General features: G+C 40.9%; 1 protein-coding gene across 5 annotated transcripts in view; it reads right to left on the reverse strand.

The window, feature by feature from the left end:
• Positions 1–16290, reverse strand: part of C2CD3 (C2 domain containing 3 centriole elongation regulator) — a 125949-nt gene that overhangs the window by 22713 nt on the left and 86946 nt on the right. For 4 of the 5 annotated variants that reach the window (XM_082343130.1, XM_082343126.1, XM_082343128.1 and 1 more), the window contains exons 25-30: positions 14483–14621; positions 12087–12151; positions 11030–11235; positions 9492–9625; positions 4413–4574; positions 138–358 (exon numbers count right to left, since the gene is read on the reverse strand). In XM_082343130.1, coding sequence (XP_082199256.1) covers positions 138–358; positions 4413–4574; positions 9492–9625; positions 11030–11235; positions 12087–12151; positions 14483–14621 — 927 coding nt within the window. The remainder of the gene's footprint in view (positions 1–137; positions 359–4412; positions 4575–9491; positions 9626–11029; positions 11236–12086; positions 12152–14482; positions 14622–16290) is intronic. The other variant, XM_082343127.1, reaches the window with a different exon arrangement.

The following is a 16290-nucleotide window of genomic DNA, read 5'->3' on the forward strand; positions in this document are numbered from 1 at the left end:
ATAAGTAAGTAAGAGAGATGGTGAAAGCTGTTGGTCTCTATTTGCCATAAAGACTTGTCTGAAGGCACACATTCAAATGCTTTTTGAATAAGCACCCATGACCATAACTCCTCAACAAGAGCGGCCCTGAGCCATACCCGTGATTAAGGAGCTGACTTGCAACACCAGGTTACTGGATTTCTCTAGGATGCAATGGTTTTCGGGGTCTAGGCTGCTGGCTCCTGGCCGAAGATGGTCCCTCTGACTCTCTTGGCACTGCGAGATGGCAGTATGGGTCTGAGGACTGAGGGGAAGTAAAGGCTTGGTGAGCTTCTGGCTGAAGTACCGCTGGATCTGATCTAGCTCACTCAGATTCCTCCTGCAAAAGAAGAAGGGGAGAAGAAAAAAGGGTCATTCACTGGGATTATGAGCATCTTTTATGTTCCCCTGACCTTCCATTGCTTGAGCTAGGACCTTAGCATCTCTCACTTGGTCTATTAACAGCAGGGCCCCTCTCTCTCCAATCCACCAATTCATCCTTCACCTCTCTGACTGCAATCCCACTGCCGGGGACAACATTTTCCCTCTCTGTCTGGTTAATGGGATTCCTCTTCTGATGTCCAGCAAGTATTCTACCTCCTTATAGGGAACCATTCTTATCATCATTCCAATCCTCACTTCCCCTTACTCTGGGCTAGCACTGACCTCTGCTACCTTTTAACCATTCCTGATCCTTCAAGCAAGTGACCTCTTCCAGCAAGCCTTCCCTGACTCTCTAAGTTGGTTTAAGGGCCGCTCCTCTGTGCTCTAGTTCTTTCTGTACTCTTCAACCATATCATTTGTTTGTTTCACATCAATTTCCCCTGATGTGATGTGAACTCTGTGCTGATTCCTTTATATCTACTGCACCCAGCATAGTGCTTGGCACAAAATAAATGAATGCTGAATGGATAAATAGACGTGAATAAATGACCCTTAAAAAAATCTTCTGGGGGCTTCCCTGGTGGCGCAGTGGCTGAGAATCTGCCTGCCAATGCAGGGGACACGGGTTCGAGCCCTGGTCTGGGAGGATCCCACATGCCGCGGAGCAACTAGGCCCGTGAGCCACAACTACTGAGCCTGCGCGTCTGGAGCTTGTGCTCCGCAACAAGAGAGGCCGCGATAGTAAGAGGCCCACGCACCGCGATGAAGAGTGGCCCCCGCTTGCCACAACTGGAGAAAGCCCTCGCATAGAAACGAAGACCCAACACAGCCAAAAATAAATAAATAAATTAATTAAAAAAAAAAAATCTTCTGTTCAAAAACCTTTAATGGGGGCACATTCATTCTTACTACTCCGAAGAGAAATCACACCAACTATTACCACCTTCACTTGCATAGGATTTTACGTTTTATGTTTTCAAACACATTACCTTGTTTAATTCTCATCCAACCAGATGAGATCAGTAATTACTGTTTTACAAATAAGGAATGTGAGGTCAGAGAATTTAAGTGATTTGTCTAGGGTAAGTAGTAGCATGCAGCTACTCAGAAATTGTAACTCCAAGACTTATGCTTTTTCCATTATAGTAGATGGGCTCTGTCCCAACTGGGTTCATTTCTGCCTCACACCCCTGCAGGCTAGAACCCGAGTTCAAGCTGCTCCCTGCTCTGTCCCTGTCCTATTCACTTTTTAAGGTGCAGCTCATATTTCTCCTTTTCAAAGTCCATTGTCCCAAGTCATTAGGCCACCTCTCCCTTAAACTCCTTCACTCTTGGCATCTAACCTTCTGCCTTAGATTTTCCCTTAGTTTTCTCATTATGTGTTAGTTTAGTTTCCCTAGCTAGGCCATGCGCGTCTGGTAATAGAAGATAATATCTCAAACTTCTCTATTTCTCTAGTATACTCAGTGTGCCCAGCACAACTGGCACAACACAGACACTAAATAACTGTGAAGTAAACAGAAAGTCTTTCTATCCTTTTGTTAAGAACAGTCTGCATATCTTAGAGTCAAACGTAAATTAAATGAGAGGACAAAGCTGATCCTTATTCTATCACTAGAAGCCACAACTCTATCAAATCATAGTGGATTTACTTAGGTGTCTATATCTGGGTTTATGCCACATAGATAAATACCTGTAGCAGGAACATGCAGACAAATGTCAACTTGGTGAAGCTTTAGAAAATATGCAAACCCAACTGGCCTTGTCAGAGGTTCTGGGTATAGAAGCTATTAACACCTAGCTGCAAATTCCTCATTTGTGGGAAAAGTTTGGTAAAACTTGCCCTGCAGCCCTCACAGGATTGCTGTGACTGAAATGAAACACTGCTTTAGGGCTCCATGAACCCAAGGAAGTAATGCAAAATTGACATCATCTTGTTTCATCTGTTTCGTAGGGAATTTGTCTACGGCAGTGGTTCTCAAAACCTGGCTCTAGGACTGGCAGCATCAGCGTCACCTGAGAAGTCATTAGAAACGCAAGCTCTCAGGCCCTATCCTAGACCTACTGAATCAAGAGCTGTATGGGTGGGTCCCAGCAATAACTGTTTTAATAAGCTCTTCATGTGATTCTGACACACGCTAAATTTTGAGAACCACTCCTCCAGGGCAGTGGTTTTTAGCCTGATGGTTTTAGCTCCAAGGGGACATTCGGCAATGTATGGAGACATTTTTGGTTGTCACAGCTGGGGGAGGGATGCTACTAATATTTAGTGGATAGAGACCAGGGATGCTGCTAAATATCCTAGGATGCACAGGACAGGCCCCCACAGGCAAAATATCTGGCCCAAATGTCAACAGTGCTGAGGTTGAGAGAAACTGCTCTAGGGTGAAGGAGAGTTTCTTTCTCTCCTTCCTCAGTGGGTGCTAAAGTATGCCATGTGAATGGTCCAATAAAATGCAGCCACACTGTTGATGGTTTTACTTAGCCTCCAATCTCCAGCATCTTCTTAAAATGAGAATCTGAACATATTACTTCCTTATAAGTTTGAGCAATTTCCCCGTCTATAGCACGACTGCTCAGTCCTTTCTAACCCATGTCCCACCGAAAAAGATTTTGCCAATCTTTCATTCTGAGCTTGTTTTATGAAATCAAATAATAGATTCGTTTTTTTAAAAAGTAAAATCCTTGGGCTTCCCTGGTGGCGCAGTGGTTGAGAATCTGCCTGCCAATGCAGGGCACACGGGTTCGAGCCCTGGTCCGGGAAGATCCCACATGCCGCAGAGCAATTGGGCCCGTGAGCCACAACTACTGGGCCTGTGCGTCTGGAGCCTGTGCTCCGCAACAAGAGAGGCCGCGACAGTGAGAGGCCCGCGCACCGCGATGAAGGGTGGCCCCCGCTTGCCACAACTAGAGAAGGCCCTCGCACAGAAATGAAGACCCAACACAGCCAAAAATAAATAAATTAAAAAAAAAAAAAAAAAAAAAAAAGTAAAATCCTTTTTTATATTTGTTTCCTCAAACTTTACACATTCTCTTCCTCCCGGCCCCATCACTTTCCATCTGAGAATCACTGTTGTAAAAGTGCAAACTCTTGGCCTGACATTCAAGGCCCTTTGAGAACTGACTCCCACACAACTTGCCCTGCTCCCTACATCTTATGCTCAGCCTCACCCTAACTGCACTGCTGGTGTCTCCCCAAACTGGGCTTATTGTTTCATGCTCCTGGGCCTTAGCACATTTTTTTTCTGCACAGAATGCCCTTCATATTTGTTGACTTGTTCCTTTAAAGACCAGTTCAAATGTGACTTCTTTATATCTTTCCATGACCAACCTAGAATGTTACTCATTCCTTCATGTACCCTTGGCCAGGAAACCTGGGACTCTTATCATACATGGTTATAATTATATAATGGCAACATGGCTGTCTCCTCTGTTGGGAATGGCAGAGCCAGGATTGGAAATCAAGTCTATCTGACTCTGGAGCCAAGTCCTTTCCACTGCACCACACTTCTTACTAGGTAATCCAGGGGCTGATCCAAATGATCTCTAATGGTCCTTTCAATTCTCACAGTGCTTTTCTGGCTCAGATGCTGACTAAACTAAGAAAGAGACAGGGAAGCATTAACAGGACAGATGCTGGTCTGGAAGAATCCGGTGGTTGTGAGGATAAAGACAGTGAGACAGTAGGCAGGATCAGGCTTTGTAAATTGTAGAGTAGATGTGAGAGTGGTTATTATGAAGTCTGATGACCAATCTAAAGTTTCTATATTTATAGGTGGACCAGAAATATAGTCCCCTGAAGGACTGGAAGGCCCCAAGCTGAGACAGATTCATCTGTGAGGAATCCTGTGAGGCTCCAGGTCCACTTCGAAGCTAACATACACGAAAGCCCTTGCTAAACATCCCGGAGCGGTGGTAGCTGATAGAAAGCAGTACTGCAGGTTGCCTTTGCCCATTCACCTTGTGCTCCACTATGGTTCCCTGTGTCTTTACTCAGCAGAGAGCCTCACCTGAGAGAAGTCAGAATGGAAGTATGGGAGGACAAGGGTGATGTGGTCAGTTTGTCATCACTTGGCAAGATTGCCTCTCCCTGCTGCAGGGATTCATGGAATCGGCGGATGTTCTGCACATGCTCTTCGTGGCGTGATGCCTTGCTTCTTGTGGTACTGCTTCTATCAGGAATAAATGGGGGCAAAATAAATTCCCAACCAATGAGAAAACAAACAATAAATTTGTGACAACAAACAAATCACCCTCCTGACATGGTACTGCAAATCCATCCCCACTATCACAGTTCTGGCTTCATCGACTCAATTGCTTGGATTATAATTATCTCCTGAATAATTCTGTCTTCAGTCTTATTCATTCCCCTTTTATAAATTCTCTACATTATAGCCTCAGTGATTTTTTAAAAACACAGAACTGAAATAACAATAACAACAACATTTATGGAGTCCTTATTATGTGCCAAGCACTGTTCTAAGCATTCAACATGTACTAACCTATTCAATTACTATCATTCCTTTCTAGCTTTGGCTTCTCTTTTTTTATCTTTAGAACAAATTTCAAGTTCCTTAGCATGGTATTCAAGAACTCGATCCCAGCAATAATCATCTTCTTTTTGTTTTTTAATTAACTAATTTACTTTTTAAATTATTTATTTATTTAAAAAATTAATTTATTTATTTTTGGCTTAGTTGGGTCTTAGTTGTGGCACGCAGGATCTTTTGTTGCGGCGCACAGGCTTCTCTCTAGCTGCGGCACGCGTGGGCTCCAGAGTGCATGGGCTCTGTAGTTGTGGCACATAGGCTCTCTAGTCATGGTGTGTGGGCTCAATTGTCCCGTGGCATGTGGGATCTTAGTTCTCCAACCAGGGATCAAACCTGCGTCCCCTGCATTGGAAGGTGGATTCTTAACCACTGGACAACCAGGGAAGTCCCTTCTTCTTTTTAAATAACAGCTTCATTGAGATATAATTCACATAACAAATAATTCACCCATTTAAAGTGTACAATACAATGGATTTTAATATATTCAGAGCTGTGCAACCATCAGCACAATCAATTTTAGAATATTTTCATCACTCTAAAAAGAAATCCTATACCTAACAGCCATTACTCCGTATTTCCTCCTCTCCCCTGACCCTCCACCCAAACCTCCCAGCCCCACGCAACTGCTAATCCACTTCCTGTCTCTATAGATTTGCCTAATCCAGATATTTTATATTAATGGAATCACACATATGTGATGTTTTGTGACTAGCTTCTTCCATTTAGCATACTGTTTTCAAGCTTAATCTATGTGGTAGCATATATCAGTACTTCATTCCTTTTCATGGCTGAATAATTTTCCATTGTATAGATATATCACATTTTGTTTATCTACTTACCAGTTGATAGACATTTGGGTTGTTTCTATTTTTTGGTTATTAGGAATAATGCTGCTACAAACAATCATGTACAAGTTTTTGTGTGGACATATGTTTTCATTTCTCTTGGGTATATACATAGGAGTGAAAGTACTGGATCATACGGTTCTTCTATGTTTAACCTTTTAAGGAACTACCAGACTGTTTTCCAAAACAGCTGCACCATTCTACATTCCCACAAGCCATGTATGAGGATTCCAATTTCTCCATATCCTCCCCAACACTTGTGATATTTGTCTTTTTGATTACAGCCGTCCTAGTGGATGTGAAGTGGTATGTCATTATAGTTTTCATTTATATTTCCCTGATGGCTAATGACAAACACCTTTCATGTGCTTATTGGCCATTTGTATATCTTCTTTAGAGATATATCTATTCAGATCATTTGCTTATTTTTAATTGAGTTATTTGCTTTATATTATTAAGTTGTAAGAACTCTTTATATATTCTGGATACAAGTCTCTTATCAGATCTATGATTTGCAAATATTTTCTCACATTCTGTGGGTTGTCTTTTCACTTTCTTGGTATCGTTTGTAGAAGGAAAGTTTTAAATTTTGATGAATCCAATTTATTTTTTCCTTTGTTGCTTCTACTTCTGGTGTCATATCTAAGGAATCATTGCCTAATCAAAGGTTATAGAAAATTTACTATGTTTTCTTCTAAGAGTTTTTATAGTTTTAGCTCTTATATTTAGATATATGACCCATTTGGAGTTAGTTCTGTATATGGTCTGAGGAAGGGGGTCCCACTTTAGTCTTCTGCTTGCGGATATCCAGTTGTTCCAACACATTTCTTGAAAAGACTATTCTATTAAACCATCTTGGCACCTTTGACATCTTGGCATCCTTGGCACATGGGTTTATTTCTGGACTCTCAATTCTATTCTATTGATCTTTATTTCTATCCTTATACCAGTACTGCATTGTTTACTGTAGCTTTGTAGTAAGTTTTGAAATTGGGAATGTTTTTCTTCCTTTTCAAGATTGTTTTGCCTATTCTGTGTCCCTTAAATTTCCATATGAATTTTAGGACTAGCTTGCCCATTTCCATAAGGAATCCAGCAGGGACTGTGATATAGGGAGTATGTTGAATCTACAGATCAATTTGGGGAACTGATATTAACAATATTAAGTCTTCCAATCCATGAACATGGGATATCTTTCCATTATTTAGAACTTCTTTAATTTATTTCAACAATGGTTTATAGTTTTCAGAGAACAAGTTCTGTACTTTTTTGGTTAAATTTATTCTTAAGTATTTTATTTTCTTTGATGCTATTGTAAATGGAATCATCTTTTCAATTTCATTTTGGATTATTCATTGCTGATGTACAGAAACACAACTGATTTTGTATATTATGTTTTAAAAGTTTCTCAGTTTGGGGGTGGTTGCAGGGAGGGATAAGTTAGAAAGTTGGGATTAACATATACACACTACTATATATAAAACAGATAACCGGGAATTCCCTGGTGGTCCAGCAGTTAGGACTCTGTGCTTCCAATGCAGGGGGCACAGGTTTGATCCCTGGTTGGGAGACTAAGATCTTGCATGCTGCACAGCATGGCCAAAAAAATTTAAAAATTAAAAAAAAAAAAGATAACCAACAAGGACCTACTGTATAGCACAGGGAACTATACTCAAAATTTTGTAATAACCTATAAGGGAAAAGAATCTGAAAAGGAATATATATATATATATATCTCACTGAATTACTGTGCTGTACACCTGAAACTAACATGATATTGTAAATCAACTATACTTCAATAAAAATAAAAATTTAAAAAAATTGTAAGAAATTAAAAAGTGTCTCCATTTAAATTTCTAATATGGTAAAAACTGATAGCTATAACCTACAGAAACAAACCTCTTTGAGGTCATCAATAATTTTTAAGAGTATAAGGGAGTTCTGAAGTGGAAATGTTTGAGAACCACTGCTTTATTAAAGTATAACCGGTATATAATAAACTTCACATATTTAAAGTGTACAATATGTATTTTGACATATATGTACCTCTAAGGAAACCATTACCACACACATTAAGATAATGAACATATCCATCACCCTTAAAAGTTTCCCCCTGTCCTTTGTAATTCCTCCCTCTTTCCCGCTCCATTCATCCTGCGTTATCCCTAGGCAACCACTGATTTTCTTTCTGTCACTATAGATTAGTACGTATTTTCTAGAATTTTATATAAATGGAATCATATACAATGTACTCTGTGTCTAGCTTCTCTCTCTCAGCATAATTATTCTCTCTCTCAGCATAATTATTCTGAGATTCCTTTGTCTCACTGATTGGCTATGGTCAACGTAACACCTATAAAATAGATATTGGGATCTAGGATTTCACATACACATGGGCTCCCTTTATGCAGAGGGCAGAGGCTCTCTTCATGTGGTAGGAAAGCTACATAGCACTGAAATGGGTCTTTGAGTGGCTAAGCAGTATTAGAGTATCTTTCTTGGAATAAAGGGTCTACTCAGTAACTGCTGCTGTAGGAGTATCTCGTATAAGATCCCTTGCCTTCTCCCTGAGGTGGAGAGAGAAACAAGGAAAAGACTGATGGAGGCAGGGGGATGCCAAATGACGCTAGGGCCTGAGGGGAATGGGGTGGAAAGAAGCAATCTTAGTCTTAGATTCTACCCTTTGACAGGATGGAATATGCTCTAGCCCTGATATCCATATGCATATCCACAGTTGGCTAGGTGATAAAGGTGGGCCAACTGCTTTTCACAAAATAACCTGGCATGTAGGTTTGGGAGGGGAAAGGTCATGATATGTTTCTCACACAGCTGATGACTGATTTTAGGGATGAAGGTTAAAGGCCTCTGAGGAAAAGAGAAAAGAGTCCCTTGCACTGAAGCTACCCTTTTTTTTTTTTTTTTTTTTTTAATTTTTTTGTTTATTTATTTATTTATGGCTGTGTTGGGTCTTTCGTTTCTGTGCGAGGGCTTTCTCTAGTTGTGGCAAGCAGGGGCCACTCTTCATCGCGGTGCGCGGGCCTCTCACTATCGCGGCCCCCCTTGTCGTGGAGCACAGGCTACAGACGCACAGGCTCAGTAATTGTGGCTCACGGGCCCAGCTGCTCCGCGGCATGTGGGATCTTCCCAGACCAGGGCTCGAACCTGTGTCCCCTGCATTGGCAGGCAGATTCTCAACCACTGCGCCACCAGGGAAGCCTGAAGCTACCCTTTTGATAGCAGTAAAACTTTCCTTTTTTCAAAAAAAAAAATTTTATTTATTTATTTTTGGCTGCGATGGGTCTTATTTGCAGCATGTGGATCTTTCATTGCAGCACGCAGGCTCTCTAGTTGTGGCGTGCGGGCTCCAGAGCACGTGGGCTCTGTAGTTGCAGCGCACAGGCTCAGCTGCTCTGCAGCACGTGGGATCTTAGTTCCCCGACCACGGATCGAGCCTGTGTCCCCTGCATTGGAAGGCAGATTCTTAACCACTGGACCACCAGGGAAGTCCCTAGTTTCTATCTTATAAAAACTGTTTTCATAGGATCTTGGGGTTCCCAGGGGTTATGAAAGAAGGTCAATTGTCTTTCCCTGTCTCTCATTTCTTCCTCTAATAAAGGAAAGAGAGAAATGACAAGCTAGTTTGCACACTTCCACTCTTGACCCCATTTCCTTCTATCATCACGAAATCACTCACCTCCCAGGAGAGGAGAAATCAACCTCCTTTGATGAGGTGTGAACAAGTTGTTCTGGAGTTTGTCCTGCAATGCAGCCGGGGAAGGCACCGTACATATCAGAGGCAGGGAAGGAAAATGTACTGTATATTGGGATCTGTAGAAGCAAAGAGAAAAATGGCACACTTGTTGCCACAAATCCTTTTGGAAAAAAAGCAGTATAAATAAATTTGTAAAATTTATTGTATGCATATAATTTATTATTTTCTATGTATTGAACACTGTACTAAGCAAGGTACATGCATTTTCTCATTTAAACATCACAGTCTTATGAGGTAGGTACTATTATTATCCCCATTTTACAGACTACATTATCAGACTGCTTTTTTTAATTTTTAAAAAACATTTAATTAATTAATTAATTAATTAATTTTTGCCTGCATTGGGTTTTCGTTGCTGCGCATGGGCTTTCTCTACTTGCGGCGAGCAGGGGCTACTCTTCGTTTCAGTGTGCGGGCTTCTCATTGTAGTGGCTTCTCTTGTTGCGGAGCATGGGCTCTAGGCACGCAGGCCTCAGTAGCTGTGGCTTGTGGGTTCAGTAGTTGTGGTTCGTGGGCTCTACAGCTCATGCTCAGTAGTTGTGGTGCACAACTTAGCTTAGCTGCTCCACGGCATGTGGGATCTTCCTGGACCAGGGATCGAACCCGTGTCCCCTGCACTGGCAGGCGGATTCCCAACTGCTGTGCCACGAGGGAAGCCCTCAGACTGCTTTTTAAAAGCTGCTTTATTTTTATTTATGCTCTTGTTTCCTCCATTAGTTTGTGAACTCCTGGCTGGACATCTTACATTTTCCTTACATGTGAGGATAATCTGGCTGTGATATTTCTTGTCTCATGATTACCAGGGCTGATGTAAAGAAAAGACCCTCCTATATGGGGACTATTTAAACTCTTTGTCATTTTCTCACGCATGCATTTATTCACTCATTCATTCATTTGATATTTACTGATGCCCACTTTACCAAACCCTGGGCCAGGCATGCGTGACAGACAGATGAGTAAAACACAGTGTTTGCCTTGATAGAGCTCTCCTATCTGGGACAGTCTGGAAAATTCTCCTTTCCTTTACAGTTAAACTCCCTGAAAGAGTTGTCTGTACTTACTATCATCAATTTCCCTCTTCCCATTCTCTTTTAATTTTTTTTTAATAGACCAATGATTTTAATGTAACAGAGTTTTTTTTAAAAAAGTTCATCCAATGTGGTTTCAGATTCCACACTGCAACTAATCTTACTTTATTTAAAAATTGAGATTTAATTCATGTATTATAAAATTCACCCTTTGGAAGTGTTCAATTCAGTGGTTTTCAGTATATTCAGAATTATGCATCCATCACCACCATGTAATTCCAGAACATTTTCACCCCAAAAAGGTCATGAGGTCATTATGAGACACAAATGTATTCTGTATGCTGGAAAGTACCAAACACATGTAAATTATCTTCTTATAGGTTTTGCTCAGTAGAACCCTTACTGGTTAAGGATGTGAATCAGGATACATACCAGTGATCCTGAGGTCTCCATCCCACGTCTTGCTTGCCTTTCTTCTCTGAAGTGCATCAAACTCTCCAAAGGGGAGATGGCAACTTTTATCTGCCCTTGGCACTCTCCACTGAAGTCTGTGATGTTGTACCAGCCACAGACAAACTGGAAGCCAGAGAGAAGCGGGGAGAGGTCCACTGAGGCAAAGCCAATCACCCTCTCCTCATCTGTGGGGGAAAGAGAAGAGCTGGGCAATGTGGCTGGGCATGTCCTGCCACTGAGATTCGAGGTGGCACACAGAGAAACTGATTTAGAGGATGGGAAGGTTCAGTGATTCCACAATCAACAGAGAAGACAGATAATGAGGATGAGAGACTGGCAACCACAGCCTGCTTTCTAACTACTGTAAGTTCCCTTTTTGTATGGTAGGGAAAAACTGGCAGGGTTGAGTTCTGTCCTCTTAATATAGGCCACTAGAAAACACCCCTTAAACATAAAAAACACTTGTTCTTTTCCTTATGTTATCACGTCTCACTGATTTTCCTTAGGGCAGTGGCTCTTGAAATAAATCATTTGAAAGACCATCACCCTTGGAATTATGAGGGATTTACATTTTCTTATTTTTACTTGTCTGTATTTTCCAAATTTTCTATAACATACACTTGTATTATATTTAATTAAGAACAAAAGAGACATAATTCACACAAAAAAGGACAAATACCCCCCTAGAAAACCAGTACAGGGTGCAAAATGAGCTTGGGCTATGGCTGCTCATCTTTTGGGTTTTTTTTTGGCCGCATTGCACGGCTTGTGGGATCTTAGTTCCCTGACCAGGAATTGAACCTGGGCCACAGCAGTGAAAGCTACCTGAAGTCCTAACCACTGGACCGCGAGGGAATTCCCTCAGGCCGCTCTTAATGACAGAGAGCGGGTAATCTGTGGGATTACCCCTAACATACATATGTGTTCCCAGAACCATCAGTGCCGTGGTTTTACTTGGTTAAAAAAAGAAAAGGATTGGCAAATTGTCAACATGATGTGAACTTATTTTTACAACCAAGTAATATAGAGTTCATACCTCCTTTATGCCAAACTTTGAAGACCAGAGTTTGTTGTGGGTCCAAAAGAAGCTCTTTTGATAGCCTATTAAGAAAAACAACCACCATAAATTAACTGCATAGGAAGCTCCTCTAGTATTAAACTTAGACTTGAAGAACATCTTATAGTTGCAAAACACTTTTCTAACATTTTAATTTCATGCTTATGATCATCTCCTAGGATATATTTTTATCTTCACAGTTAAAAGGAGGGAATGGAAGCTCAGAGAGGTGAAGTAGCTCGGAACTTGTCAAGACCTAAAAACAAGCAACTGTGATGTAGTATTCTTCCCCCTACCCCCCTACCCCGTTTTATTGGAGCAGGTAAGGATTCTTCTTATGCCTTGTGGTGGTGCGTGGAGATGGTGAGAAGAGAGGAAAAAGAGTGTTTATTGAGTACCTACCTTGGGCCAGCCATGGTGCCAAGTGTTTCTTATACATGTAATCTGCACAAAAACCTATGACATGGACATTATTATCCTTGATTTACAGATGATGAAGCTGGGCTCAAAGATGTGAAGTCAGTTTTTCAAGGTCACATAAGAGTCAGTAAGTGGCAGAGCTGTGATTTGAACCCTAGTTTGCCTGACTCCAGAGCCACACTGTGCAGAGGCAAGGCACCGAAATAAGAAAGTACCCAACTTTCTTACCAGGTTAAAGAAGTCAATGTGGAACTCACTGAGCACCTCTAATATATTTTATATGAAGTGAATTATATAGTTTTAAACTACAAAGCAGGTACCCTTGCTCCAGGTGAGCAAGATGGAGAACCAGAGAAAACTAAGAGATTTAATATCCTTCTCCAGACTCCACTGGGGAACTAAAGAGAGCCGACTTCAAAACCAGTGAGAGGCACTGTGCTAACTTGGAACAAATACTGTGTCAGAGATTTGAATTCTAGCCGGGGGTCAAAATATCCACCTCTGAAGTCTAGCTCTCCTAGTATCACCTGAGTGACCCTGAGCACTCAGTCTCTTTGAGCCCTGCTTTTCCTACCTGTTAAAACGGGATATTATTATCTACCTACAAGGTTTCTAGGAGGATCAAATGAAACAATTTTGTGATAAAGAAATTGCAAACAGCACCATCATTCATTTTTCTTCTAATCTTGCCTCTGTTACCAACAGACTATGTAACCTCCTTGGGCCACAGTCTCAAATGTATAGTAATGGGATGAAATGAGGTGATTGTTAATGTTGTTTTAACAAGTTAGTAAAGTTAGGTTCTGAATGAACAAATCACCCTCACTTAGAAGCTCAGCCCTCTGGTCACCTATCTTTTGAGGCAGATTTGATATTTCAGTACTGGCCACTATGGCCAGAATATCTATAATTTCCAGTAGCTCACCATAGACAGTACTGAGTTATCATTGCAGTTATAGCTCCTGACTCAAGTCAACCACTCAGATTTCACAACACTGAACACGTGAGCAACTGCTGAGACTCGAGTAGGTACATAAACACTGTGAGAAAACAGCAGATCAGATACCATGTGGCATGGCTGGTGTTGGTGGACAAGAATTAAACTTTGCAAAAGGTGATGCAGTGTAAAGATAATAGTAACAATAATTAGTAATAGAATCCCACTTTTAATGATAATGCAACAGGTAACAGAAGAAAAGGGAGGAGAGCCCGGTACCACAGCAGTGGGCCTCTGTACCAGCCCCTGACCTCCAAGCTGCACTGCCACATGGTTGAAAGGACTCCATCGCCCCCTTTTTTTGAGCTTCCAAAGAAGATCTGTCATTTGTTATGTACCTACCACGTACCAGGAGGTAATTTCCCTAAATGTCATGTAATTTGGACCTCCTAATAACCCTGTAAAAATTACCTCCACTTTACAGATGAGGAATCTGAGGCTCAAAAATGTTATGTAACTTGTTCACACAGCTAGTAAATGACAGAGATGGGGTATGAGGCCAAGTCTCTCTAGTTCCAAGCCCTGGCTCTTTCCACTGCAACAGAAATCTTTTCCAAGGATGTATAATCCACAGCCTTTCCTGAGATCAGTCCTCTCTGCCTTCTTCACCTAGATAGCTTGTATACATTCTTCCACACCTAGCTGAGGGGTCTTCAGGGACTGTCTTAATCGATTATCTTTAATTCACACTGCCCAGAACAGAGCAGAGCATATAAGAGGTCTTCACTGAATAATTTTTGAGTTGTACTGAGCAGAGTTAAAAAACACCACAACAAAACCTTTAAACCACCACTAGCTGTGAATTCATAAGCACTAGGATTAAATAACTGTTTGATAAGGAAAGCATTCTCCAACTCTGCTCAATATTGTTGTGTCTGTTACATTCCTCACTCTGAGTTTGTCTCTTGGAACAAAAAGCAGATTTTGGAAGGCTGATGGAACATCATAAAATACAAACCTTGACTGCTGTTGAAAATTCCAGATGGGGGAATCTGTGTTTTCAACCACTGAGGTGTAGATAGGAGATGGCTCATCAGCTGTTGTGAAGGATACACAACAACTGGGTATTGATACTTTCCTCTGTGTCAAGGGGCTCCCTGAAATAGAAAAGAGTGGAGTGACTATACTTTAGGGTACCAAAAAGAATGTGTTGGAAGCCTTTCATTATGCAGGTACAAGAAAAACCATTCTTAGCTCTCTCCTACCTTTGGGTCTTTCTTTGAGCTATTCCCTGTGTCTGCTACTGAAACTGTCCTTTAAAGGTTCAGTTCATAAATACTACCCAGCAAGAAACAACTTCTCCCATCTCCTTGTACTCTGTGGGATGATGGAAAATATTGGATTAAGAGAAAAAAGACAGAACTGCAAAGAGCCTGGACTCACAAGTCAGATGATCAATGATTAGCTCTGCCATACACATTCTGTGTAACCCTGGGCAAGGCCTATCTAGGCCACCGCTTCCTCAAATGGGGCGTATGATACTTACACCTCCTCAGATGTTGTAAAGATTAAAAATAAATAATATAGTGGGTAACACTTATATAACACTTACTATGTGCCAGGCACTATTCTAAGAACTATACATGTATTAACTCATTTAATCATTACAACAAACCTATGAGGAAGATATTATTATTATTCCCATTATATAGATGAAAAAACTGGGGTACAGAGAGATCAAACACTTATTAAGTGGTCACACATTTACTAAATGGTAAACTGAGAGTCAAATTCAAGCATTCTGGCTCTAGAGTCCAAGCTCTCAGCCATTGCCTGTATTGCCTCCACTAGAGTTAAATGAATGTAAAACACTGAGTACTGTGCTGATGCTAATTTTACAAGATCAGGTTTCCAATGTGGGAGACTCAGTCATTTATTTTCTCTTAAAACAATGTAAAATGAAGATGGATGACATACTAGATAGTCTAACTCAGCTGTCCAACAAGATAACCACTAACCACAGGTGGCTATTTTACTTTAAATTAGTGAAGATTAAATAGGATTAAAAATTCTGTTTCTTAGTTACACTAGCTATATTTCAAGCACTCAATAGCTACATGTGGCTAGTGGCTACCATACTGGACAGTAAAAATATAGAACATTTCCATCATAGTACAAAGTTCTTTTCAACAGTGATGAATAACACAGATTCTATATAATGTAGTAGACTCTATACATTCCATAAGATCCCTTTCAGCTCTAAAATGCTATGACTCAGGATTACAGATGAAGGAAAGAGAAGAGAAGAAAATAAGTATGTCTTAAATATTATTTATGTGATCCAGAGGAACAAATTCTGTATGTGGATTCTAAATGGTTTGTCTTCTTTCTACCTGACTAGCTCAAGGCTTCCCCAAATGCATAATACCACTTTACTTTGTAGGTGAAGTTAATCTTTGAGGCTCCACCCTGCTCCTTCTCTGATTGCTCCTTTCAGTAACTACTCTTCCAAAGACCCCAGGCTGTCCCTGTGGACAGAAAATCCGATGAACACGTTTATACTCAGGAATGCTGATTTTACTCCCCTCCACAAGCAGTGTAACATTTAATAAGTAGCCTTTAAAAGACAGACTCTAGCACCTTCTACTCTGAGAAGCCTCTCTTGACTCTCTAGGCAGAAACTCTGAACGTTATACCCCCATCATTAGATCTCTCCAACTTCAACATTCTTTAGGGAAACAGAAGTGCCTGCAATTTTGCTTTGCTGTGTTTTCCTCAACCAAAAGAATTTCCATTAGAGTAGACCAGTTTTTGGTTTTTTTTTTG

This window comes from Balaenoptera borealis (genome assembly GCF_965194805.1).
Source record: "Balaenoptera borealis genome assembly, chromosome: 11".
Classification (NCBI taxonomy): domain Eukaryota; kingdom Metazoa; phylum Chordata; class Mammalia; order Artiodactyla; family Balaenopteridae; genus Balaenoptera; species Balaenoptera borealis.